Source organism: Mirounga leonina, unplaced genomic scaffold (assembly GCF_011800145.1).
Source record: "Mirounga leonina isolate KUSES-001 unplaced genomic scaffold, KU_Mleo_1.0 Mir_125, whole genome shotgun sequence".
Lineage (NCBI taxonomy): Eukaryota > Metazoa > Chordata > Mammalia > Carnivora > Phocidae > Mirounga > Mirounga leonina.
The window spans coordinates 15736688-15748821 of NW_023270305.1; the positions used below are offsets into that span (position 1 = coordinate 15736688).

Below are 12134 nucleotides of genomic sequence, written 5' to 3' on the forward strand. Positions count from 1 at the left end.
AGGAAGCCAAGAAAAGAAAAACGAGGCGGGAAGTGCCCAACAACGCTGCCGGCAGAGAGCCCCGACCCGGGCAGCTGGGCAGCTGGAAGGTCAGCGCTGCCCACGCGGGCTCCGCCTAATGGGAACTTCCCCAGCCCAGCGAACCCCGCCAGCCTCGGGGCGCCTGCGCCGCCGCGGCGATTCGGCGCAGTGGAAGTGGCGAGGGAGGGCGACGCACCTGCGCGAAGGCAGCGACGGCGGCAGCGGCGGGAGAACCGAGCCCAGTGCGATTGCGCGGAAGGCCAGGGCCGTGGCGGGGGGGTGGGCCGCGGAGGCGAGCGCCGTGCGTCTGCGCGGAGGGCTGCGTGGCGCGGTGGCGGGGAAGGGCGGTGTGCAGTGAGTGGCGCTGCGGGTGGGGCCGTCGGCGGCGCTGGTGAGCTTTGCGGAGTTGGGCGGTGCCGAGGAGGAGGAGGTGGCGGCTGGGTCTGACGCGGCCCGGTTCGTGGGGGCCCCACTTGTTTATTTATTTATTTATCGTGTGTGCCTCCGAGTGTACGCGCGTTCCACTACTTGGCGGGGAGGGGGTGGGGGGAGGGCCCGGGGAAAAGGGGGAGTTGGAACCGGGGTCGAAACGCCGCGTGACTTGTAGGTGAGGGAACGCCGAGCGGTCGCCGCAGCCTCCGCCGCCGTGAAGCCCTTGTTCCCGCTGCCGGGAAGGAGCGTCTGGTGCCGACAAGATGGCGGACGGGGAGCTGAACGTGGACAGTCTCATCACCCGACTGCTGGAGGGTGAGTGCGGGGCCCGGCCGGCGGCGGGGAGGGGGCGCCCCCTTCAGCCCTTCTTCCCCCTCCGCCGCCGAAACCCGAGGGGACCCCCGTTCCGGCCCCGCGGCGGCCGCGGAGGAGGGAGCGAAGAGGCTGCTTGGCCGGGGGGAGCGGCCTCCGGGAACACGGTCGGTGGGAGGCAATGCGAGAGGGGCCGTCCTCGGCGGGCAGGGTCTCCGCGGACCCCCGGGGACCGTCACGGCGTCGCGCCGGCCGGGGGCTGCGAGGAGCCCAAGGGTGCTGGGTGACCCTTCCCAAGGAGGGTGCGAGGATGCGAGCTTCTGTGCATTGTATGTCCGTGGAACGTGTATTTCTTCTCTGTTCTCTTTGTGCATTGCCCTTGGCTGCCTCCGATTCTTGTTCCGGGAGTGAATTTTATAAAAACCTTCCCGTTGAGACAGTTGTTGGATCTCTTCTGCATTTTTACATGATGCTATGGGACGAACTCTGTTTAAGGAGAGATTAACATTAGCGGGAGTTAAGAACCTCCAATTTGTTGGAAATAAATTTGGGTAAAAAAAGAGTAAAACAGAGGTCTTTGATCGAGCTGAAGATGCACTCAAGAAAGAAATATGTAGACGCGTTTGCTGACGGGATTAGCTTTCGGGTTAGAGTTTAACAGGTTTGAGCAGAATTTAATTTCTGCACAAACTTAGAAGAAGGTCTGTTGTGAAGCCTCTCTTGTGTTTAAAAGGCATTTACAAGTCTTTGCGGCTTTTGAAGTTTCCGGGTCCTTCTGTTTTTATTGAACAGTTTTAGGTTGGGTTGGGGGATTGAGGGAAAGGGAAGAGAGAGAGAGAGGCCAGGATAATATTCAGAGTTAATCGTAGTCTTCGGCCAGTGAATCCCTTTACCCTAAAATTTGCGTCACCACTAACTGCTTTGTGAATGTGTAGAAAAGAAAATAAGCCTTTAAGAAAATTTAGTCTTCTCTGTTGGAAACGTCGGAGTGCATATGCACTAACTTATTATTTGCTTTCAGATTACCTGAAGGTAACTCTTTACAACAATGAAGCGCAGTGTATACTTACATTTGGGAAATAATCAAAGAAGATTGTATTGGGGGGATGGCGGGCTAGTTCCTTTTTTTCAGTCGATGTGTCGGTATCTCATCAGTTCTGTGTGTCCCCGTTGTGTAACAAACTACAGTTTATTTGCTCCAGATGTGAAAGCCTCCCAGCAGTCTTAAGACTGAATAAGAAGCAAAGTTTTACCAGAAACTTACTTACCTTTTCCTTTACTAATATCAAGTTATTCCTGCGAGGCCCCCTGGTGCCTGTAGTCAGTGTTCACTGCTTAAGACTTGGTAGACTTTAACAGATGTGAACATCTTGCTGGGTCTTTGAGATATTTACTTTGAAAAAATACTGTGTTTTGTAATTGTGCATTGTTTCAAGAGGGAAATAAAACTACTTAAAAATTTTGATGTCTCATTAACTTTTGGGGGAAATCCAGACTTGATTTGTAAATTTAAGTATTTTAAAAACCTGATGTTTGTATCTCAACTTCTTCCCTTCTATTTTTCATACAGTTAACATATATGAATACTTTATAGGCATAAAACAGTAGATTTATGTGTTTTTAAATGTTTGATCTTGAATTTTTTAAGTTAGATGTACTTTTTTTTTTTAATGACAGAAACTTCACTAGTGGCTTGTTAAGTTTATTGGAAGGAAGATATGGAGGGAGAAAGATAGGCTGAGTGATTCCATTAGTTTTGTGAATTCAGATTAAATGTTTGGTTCTGGCTTTGGATACTGTTTCTCCTCCCACCCTTTTTTTTTTTTTTTTGGTGAGAAACGTAGTTTAGACATTTTCCCCTTTTAGATTAGCAAGCATTTATTGACCTGCTTTATGCTAGTCACCAGGAATCCAAAAAGAAAACAAAAGGAGCCGCCAGTCTAAAGTGATTTCTGGGCTTTTCCAGCCTCCTCTTGGTTCATATATTCAACACATTCCCATCAGTAGAGTTTCATTACTTGCTTCTTAATCCCAGAAGTATATTTAGTTTGACAGTACCTCCTTGGGTCTGCAGGCTCCTTTTCTTTTCCACTTCCAAAATCTAGACCTATTCAAAGACATCCAGAACAGACTTGGATTTTCTAAAAAGTAATTATTTGTAGTCTTCAAATAAAAATTGTTTTGTCTGCCTTGGTTTTCAGTGATGTTACTTGCTCATTAAATTTAACTCAGATTCAAATGATGGTATTTTGTAAAGCTGCCTAGCAGAATAGCTACAGTTAGATTTTTTTTTTTAAGTATTAAATGAACATAAAAGTTAAAATTTGGTCAGAATGTCTCTACATTAGGGGAAAACATCAGCAGGACTTCATCTCATTTTAAAATGTTAATTGTGATTCCAAAACATGTTCTTGACTTTTTTTTATTATATCAAATTGCCAATCAGCTGTAACACTTTTAGTAACTATATCTTATGAGTTGCTTTGTGTTTTTTCTTTGAGTGGGCATGTGGTTAATGATAATTTCAAAGTGCCTTTAGAACATTTTAAAAAATTTGTTATTTAATGCAAAACACTATACTGATTTATTGTGTGAATAATGCATATTCCTCCAGTATATTGGGTTAAGTTTTACTTGGAACTAAAAGCCAAAGATGCCTGCCACGCTATCCCCTGTAGTGACCCTGTTACCACATTCTTGTGGCTTATAGTAGTGCTCTTGACTGATTGTATAAATTAAATCTAGTTCCTATGGGTGTTCTGGAAAACCCAGTGAAAGCTTTTTGCTTTGATCACTAGTTCCAAAAGGAGTTAGGATGGCAGCGGGAGTATAGCATAATCACCTTGCAAACTTTATTCAAATTATAAATGTGTTTATTTTGGGAGGAGGTGAAATGGAATGAAGATTGATGTGTTTGGAAAGAGGATAGGATGAGAAACTGCTTCCCACTAGCTCTGTTCCCAACCAGACTTGATCCAGGTGTTTAAAAACTCAGCTTTACCAGTTGATAATTAACACATGCCTATTATATATATTGTGTATTTTATTATGTATATTATATGTGTATATACTGTGTGTGTATTATGTCTGAATTTGTGGAACTGTGATCATTTCCTTTCTTGTGGATCATGTACTCTAAAAATTCAGTTAGGCTGAGACAGACTAAGCAAATAGGAAGCTTTCTTATATGTCCTTTTGAAGGTTAAAAAAGGAATGGATTTGAAAAATGAAATAGATTAATAAAGCCACATTAAAGCTCTCTTTAAATAAAAGTTTTATTGAGGTATGTGTAATTCACCTATTTGAAGTGTATAATTAAATGGTTTTTAGTATATTCACAGTTGTGCGGCCATCACCACAATCAGTTTTAGAACATTTTCACCACCACCACCCTCAAACAATCCTGTTGCCATTAGCCAACACTCCTTTTTTTCTTTCAGCCCTCTCCCAGCACTAGGCAACCACTATTGTTTCTGTGTCTCTATGGATTCTGCCTGTTCTAGACATTTCATATAAATGAAAACATGTAATATGTGGTCTCTTGTGATTGGCTTCTTCTGATGTTTTAAAAATTCATCCATATTGTGTCATGTCTCAGTATTTCATTCCTTTTGTGGATGAATGATATTCCACTGTATGAATATACCACTTTTTATTTATTCATCACTTGGTGGATATTAGAGTTGTTTCCCCTTTTTGACTATTGTGAATAACACCGCTATAAACATTCATGTACAAGTTTTTGTGTGGGCACTTCTCTGGGTATACAGCTAGGAATGGAATTGTTGGGTCATACAGTAAGTCTGTATGTTTACCTTTTGAGGAACTGCCAGACTGTTCAAAGCCTCCCCCCCCCCCCATTTAAATTGTTTAATTATGATCCAGAAGTCTAAAGTTTAGGCGGTTTAAAGGTTTAGGCAGGTTTAAAGGAAGTGCTAGTCTAGCTGCTCCTGGCAACCTCAGCTTCCACAGGGAAGGTGTTGTGTATAGATCCAAGGCCAGTCTGTTAGAAAAGAGCAGGTTGGGGAGTAGGGAAGATCATCTGAGGGATGCTTTCTCTCTTCTCTTGCCTCTTCCTGGAGGAGAAGGTAGAGGATATATAAAGGTGGTACATTTTTTAACTGATTCAGAAATTAGGTTTGTTTTCCTGTTAATTCATTCCACTAAGGAGAGAAAAAGTTTGAAGTAGTCCAGAAGTGTTTCTGTTTTGTTATATGAATGCAGAGCTGGAGCTTTTTTGGTAAATATTTAAATCCAAGATTAGAATTCATTGGGATTTAGAAATCTGTTTACATCTGAATCCAGAGACAGGGTTAAATATTAAGATTTAGGATTAATGGGGAAGATTGCAAATTGTATCTAGTAGGCTGTTTTCCCTCTATTATCTTATTTTCCATGTTTACTATTTAACGGTGTTCATTCCGGGGGCATGTGTTCTCAGTTTTACCAGAGGTAAAATAATATTGGTATATATGTCGATATATCTAGAAATAATAACTGAAATCATTAAGTATTTCTGAAACAAAGGTTATCCTGGAAGACTTGGGATATAGGGATGCAAAGAGAAGAAATGGTCTGTAAATGCAGTAGGTTTAGCAGTGGTGTGGTGTGGGTGATGGGAATTCCCAGTTGAATTTTCTAGAATTTAATTTTGAGTGGATACAAATTTATACCCTCACACAGCAGTCACTGCCCTTCTAGCAGCTGTAAATAGCCATTTCAAGGCTTATTTTTCCTGGGAAAATAGAGGATCAGTGAATATAGGAAGGAGAAAGTGATCAGAGTCACATCTCTTTTCTTGTACAACCTCTACCTTTCTCCAGGATTGAATTGGATTACCTTTGAAGTCTTGGTTATTAGTAGGTGGAATGCAATTTTTTTTTACACCTCATTCTCTGAAATACACCATACGACAGAGACTTTCCATCTGTTAGATAAAATTAAAAATGCTTTAGTGGAAGTAGTCTATTCTTCAATTAGAGGTAGAAGACTAAAAATGCAGAAACTCATTCTGAAGTTAAGTAAGTATAAATAACCAGTAGCCAGTCTTTTCCCAGTAATGGAGGAATTCAGTCCCTGGTCTAGGTGGGTACTTTTGTAATGCAGTAGAAAAATTAGTAAAAGGACAGTGGCAATTGTCCTTTATTCTGCTTCTATTCACATGTGTAGCAGAGTGATTTATGAGGGTATATATATGTTTCCTGAAAATCCCTGGCCTCAAGGCTCTTTCTGCCTTCCCATATTTACCTGCATCTGTGCAAGGACAAGTAAGAGGTCTTTATGTAATAGTGGCAACATTGCCTTTGGATCCTGGTATGTGCCAACACTGTGTAATTTAGAGGTTTTGACACAGTTTATTTCACTGTAAAGGAATTTTTTTTTTTTTTTTTAAGATTTTATTTATTTACTTGACAGAGAGCACAAGTAGACAAAGCAGCAGGCAGAAGCAGGCTCTCCGCTGAATGCAGAGCCCGATGCGGGGCTCGATCCCAGGACCCTGGGAATCATGACCTGAGCCGAAGGCAGACACTTAATCGACTGAGCCACCCAGGCGCCCCTCACTGTAAAGGAATTTCATCCCCAGAATGTTCATCAGAATATCCCGAAGTTCCCTTCTAGTCAAAGGTTGACCAAAGCATTTTCTTGCTTTGAGTATTTGTCTAACACCACTTTAACTTTTCCCCTAGTTTTACCTCCTATTTTCAAGATTGAGAAAAATCAAAAGTTAATTTTCATAATAAAATAAGTTTAAGGACATCTATTATATAGCTTTCTTTAATGTTATATTTCACGGTTATAATGACTTTTATTTCAGTTAGTAAATTGAGAAGGAAACTTCATAGGTATTAGTAGGTTTCAACTATGTTATTTGAATATTTATCAAATAATTGAGCCAAAGTAATCAGAGAAAATGACCAGGCTTCTGAGTGAGAGGAAGATCTAAATTATATAGTGACAGTAAGGAATGTATTTTATGAAATAAGCCTTAACTGCAGTAGCTAATCCTGAATGATAATCAGATGTTTACTGTTACGTATTTGCTCAAGATACATCAGTATTGAATGATGTAATATATGGGGATTAACATAAGAATAAAAAAAAAAAGATACATCAGTATTGATACAGTGGGAGGCCATATTTATACTGGTTTAGGGTACAGGTTCTGCATGTATTTTAATTTCAGCCCTGGCCTACTTTCTTCTGCATATTGGGGATGATACTAAGTATCTACTTCATAATGTATCTGTAGAGATTGAACAGATAAAACACTTTGAACAATTCTTGATACATAATAAAAGAAAATGTTAGCTGCTGTTACTGTTTAGTATAAACCTGAACTGAGAAAATAGAGGACTTTTTATGCTGCTGAGCCCTGAACACTCCCCATAGTAATTTTTGAGAAGGCCATTCCTTGTGAGGATCTAACATATATTGGGACCTCTACATTGTGTTAATTGCATACAACCACTTTCCTCATATATGTGTATGTATGTGTAAAACATTTCTTTCCTATTTCCATCATCCAGAGTTTGTAGTCTGGTTTGGCATATTAGTGTTGGTGTTGAGGGACAGAGATATTTCTAGGCAGAACACGGTGAAAGGTAATTTAAGGAGATTTGTTGTATGCCTTCTTTTGGCTAGGGACTAGAGCAGTGGGTTCCAAACTGTTTGAGTCCTGGGACCACTTTATACTACTAAAAAGAATGGGGTGCCTGGGTGGCTCAGTCGGTTAAGTGTCTGCTTTCAGCTCAGGTCATCCCAGGGTCCTGGGATCGAGCCCCATATTGGGCTCCCTGATCCGCAGGAAGCCTGCTTCTCCCTCTCCCACTCCCCCCTACTTGTGTTCCCTCTCTCGCTGTGTCTCTCTGTCAGTAAATAAATAAAATCTTTAATAAATAAATAAATAAAATAAGAATGGAGGACAAGAGCTTTTGTTTATGTGAGTTATTAGTACTGTATTAAAAATAAAACAATGTTAAAATACCTCTTTTTAATTCATTTGAAGATAACCCATTACATGTTAACATAAATAATGGTTTCTGAAACAACAAAAATAGTGATAAGTAAATCTCTCTAACGTCTGGTTTTATAGAAGTTAATCATACAGATACGTAATTGGAAAATGAAGGAGTATTTTAATAGTCTTTTTAGATCATTGTGGATATTCTTTAATGTTATACCAAAAATCAACAAGTAATTTCTTTCTTTTTTTTTTTTTTTAAAGATTTTATTTATTTTATTTGAGACAGAGAGAATGAGAGACAGAGAGCATGAGAGGGAGGAGGGTCAGAGGGAGAAGCAGACTCCCTGCCGAGCAGGGAGCCCGATGCGGGACTCGATCCCGGGACTCCAGGATCATGACCTGAGCCGAAGGCAGTCGCTTAACCAACTGAGCAACCCAGGCGCCCATCAACAAGTAATTTCTTAAACTTAGTTGTAATGTGGAATCTGAAATATCAGTGTAGTTTTTTTTTGTTACTTTACATGAAAATCCATTGATCTTGCACTTTAAATGTATCTTACACATTCTCTGTAACATGCACTGGTCATTTGGAAAACATCAGCTAAACCAAGTTATGCCGATGTTCAAATGTTGACACATCTTACACAATATTAAAAAATCATATTTGTTAAGTCTACAACAAGATATCAGAACCTGTCAAATTCATGGTGTTAAATACAAGGTTTCCAGAATTTTAATTTTCACTTGAAAGCTTGGGTTTTATCATTAGCACAAATGCTGTCACTTGTTTTCCTTGAAATGACAGACTCACTTTGTTCATTTTCAAGAGTATCTGTTAAATACCTAAGTGTAAATAGTTTGTCAGTTGTGCTTTACAGTAAAAAAGATGTTCTGTGAAAAGTGTGGCTAGATCGGCTTGAAACTGTTTAAAACGGTCACATGAATGCTTTTCTTGAAGACAGCCATTGCACTTCAGTATGCAGCAGAAATGCTTCATGGATACTTTCCATTTCATTATACAAAATATTAAAAAGACATACTGAGTGGTGGAGATTTAATAAAATTGATTGTTTTTACTACTCGAGGGCATTCTTAAGTGAAACTGGACTTTTTGTGTTTCTCTGTACGTGCACGGCAGCGAATGCCATCAGTGACTAGCAGTACAGTTCGGCCACAAACCACTGCTTTGGTTTGTGCTCAGGTGCTCGCAGTTTTGCCCACCATTGCTCTTGTACTGTGCAGATGTCAACATAGTGGAAAGGGGATCCCACTTTGGTCCCATAGAGCTAGGGCACACTTCCTCTGTTCCTGAAACATCTGGCTCTCACCTGTATCTGTTACTTTTCTTCTTTCCTCTTTTCTCATTATTTGTTTACCAGTGTATCTGGAATCCCTTTTTAACTTACAGTTATTCACAGGCCCCATGGAGAATTCATGAAAGCCATAGGCCTTCTCAGAAAAATATGTTCATGTATATACACAGTATTACGGTTTGAGGTATTGCACAGAGCTCCTGAAGGCCACATTAATTATTCCTATCAGCAGACTTAAGATAAATTGAAATTATGACAGCTGCCTAATTCATTCACTTAAAACCCAAATTCCACATTTAAGCCACTTGTAAAAATTTTACCTTTCCTTTTTTTTGTGGCTTAAAGGGAGACTTATGTGCTAAATATGGAGAAATTGCTATTTCATTCTACAGGAAAAAAAATTAGGAAACTTAGGAAGTCTGGATTTAAGTTAACTTTGCTATTTATATGTAAACTTGAGTGAATTGGGGGGCACGATAGAGTGTGAATTAAAATATTAAAGGTTCATGAAGATTACTAAGATTTCATGGGGCAAACATGATAGGTAGTAGTGGGGTTGCTTTTTTCTTGGCATCCTTTCTACTTCAGAGAAGGCAGTTATTAGTAAGAACTTGCTGGAGAAAATAGCAGATGGTTATTTTTTTTTTTTATTTGCGAGAGAGAGAGAATGAGAGACAGAGAGCATGAGAGGGAGGAGGGTCAGAAGCAGACTCCCTGCTGAGCAGGGAGCCTGATGTGGGACTCAATCCCGGGACTCCAGGATCATGACCTGAGCTGAAGGCAGTCGCTTAACCAACTGAGCCACCCAGGCACCCAGCAGATGGTTATTGAAACAAAATTTAGTATACACAAAATACACATAAAAACCTATATTTCACATACCATTTGTAACTTAAAAGACAAACCTGCATTGAAAAAGTTTTTATGTGAATATGAAATTTGAAATATAACAAGTGAGTACAATTTGTTTAATGATAGGAGGGGGGGATTTCTTTTGGGAGAAGATAACATTTTGTTTAATTGAGGTTCGATTGCAAGTGTTCATCTGTTAATGCTGATCTGTAATGAGATCTTCTGTATTTCATCTTGGAAGGTATCTTTTAACACAGATCGGTACTGCCAAATACTGGTATCAATCCACAAGCATATGATTTTAGTTAATGATTTTAGTCATCATTTGGAAAGCATTTATAGAATTCTATTACTCCTTTCTTGATATTTCCCTTTTAGCATGTCATCACATTGCACACGAACCAATTCCAGTAGAGGGCTAGGTGGAAGCTCCTCAACTACACAGTTAAGTAGATTTTGATGTATTTTGCACTAGCACTGAGATCTAAAGAATGTTGTGGAACTGTGGTTTGAGCTTAGAAAATATATCCAATGCAAATCTGTGAGGAAATGAAGATCTTGTTTTAACTTTTGACAGCCCTGGGAGTGTATAAAGCAGCTTTGATATTTGCTTGCGATTCAAGCAACATTAGTTATCAGAATGACTTACCATAGTATACCTTTCGTGTGTTAAGTATTTTTTGCCTTACAATTTTAGATTGAATCATTAGGAAACACTATCAGGTTTGCAGCAAAATCTTAATTTATAAAACTCCCCGTAGTAGTGATAGTGATTATTGTCATTCGGAAAATTTGCCCTGAGCTCAAAAAAATCACAATAAAACTATCACTACTAGGCCATCATACTGCTGTGTGGTAGGGCAATTCAAGATATTCAGCTTTTATTTCTGACAAATATCCATGGAACTGACAATGGTTAAGTTCATGAACACTAATGACATTCACTAGTGATACCACGGGTTCAACAATACATCATAGATTAAAATATCTTTCTGTTGGGGCGCCTGGGTGGCTCAGTCGTTAAGCGTCTGCCTTCGGCTGAGGTCATGATCCCGGGGTCCTGGGATCAAACCCCGCGTCGGGCTCTCCTCTCGGCGGGAAGCCTGCTTCTCCCTCTCCCACTCCCCCTGCTTGTGTTCCCTCTCTCGCTGTGTGTCTCTCTGTCAAATAAATAAATAAATAAAATCTTTAAAAAAAAATCTGTTGGGGCACGTGCGTGGCTCATTAAATTGGATGGCTCATTAAATTAAGTCGATTTTGGCTGAGGTAATGATCTCAGGGTCATGAGATCCCAGCCCTGCACTGGACTAGGAGCCTGCTTAAGATTCTCTCTCCTTCGCCCTCTGCCCCTCCCCACCCCCAAAAAACTAAAAAATAAAATGTCTTTCTGCTGAGCAGTTGCTTCATAGGCTATAAACACCTTAAAATTTTATAAGTTTTATAAAATTGTCCAACTGGGTTTTTTGTTGTGTTCCATGTGTATTTTTGCCACCATCACTTTTTGTTTTGTTTTTCTCAAAAGCTTCTTGAAAATATTTCTTTAACTTTTTTTAAGATTTTATTTATTTGTTAGCAAGAGAGAGCACAAGCCGGGGGGGAGGGGAGTCTCAGACAGAGGGAGAAGCAGGCTCTCCACTGAGCAAGGAGCCTGATGTAGGACTCGATCCCAGGACCCTGGGATCATGACCCGAGCCAAAGGCAGACACTTAACCGACTGAATTTTTGCCTGTAGTTCCACATAGACAATTCATAGAGGCTAACTCTCCAGTCACTTAATGAAGTATTGGCTCCCAAATAAGCAACAGCTGAGTATTGGTAATGTCTGTGAACTCACCAAGAGCCAAGGAAAACCACTCAAAATCATTTGTTGGGGTTTTTTTTGACTGATTATTGATGTTGCTTTCATTGTCCTCAACACTTCAAGAACTGTTTTTACAGGGCGCCTGGGGTGGCTCAGTTGGTTAAGCGACTGCCTTCGGCTCAGGTCATGATCCTGGAGTCCCTGGATCGAGGCCCGCATGGGGCTCCCTGCTCAGCAGGGAGTCTGCTTCTCCCTCTGCCCTCTTCCCTCTCGTGCTCTCTGTCTCTCATTCTCTCTCTCAAATAAATAAATAAAATCTTTAAAAAAAAAAAGAACTGTTTTTACAGAAAGGTTAATAATCTTAAACAAGTTTATTGTCTTGGGACATATTTCTTTGGCTTTTCCAATCAAACATGATTTCATTAACTCACCATTAGTA

The 12134-nt window shown here is 40.4% G+C and overlaps 1 protein-coding gene across 2 annotated transcripts in view; it reads left to right on the forward strand.

Moving 5' to 3' along the window:
- The first annotated feature begins 320 nt into the window (after positions 1-320).
- The window catches only part of PPP1CB (protein phosphatase 1 catalytic subunit beta), a 41606-nt gene continuing 29792 nt past the window's right edge, over positions 321-12134 (forward strand). Inside the window, exons 1-2 of one of the 2 annotated variants that reach the window (XM_035000827.1) lie at positions 321-412; positions 629-768. In XM_035000827.1, the coding sequence (XP_034856718.1) occupies positions 717-768 (52 nt within the window). In that variant the 5' untranslated portion in view covers positions 321-412; positions 629-716. Of the gene's footprint in view, positions 413-490; positions 769-12134 lie in introns of those variants that run through there. The other variant, XM_035000826.1, reaches the window with a different exon arrangement.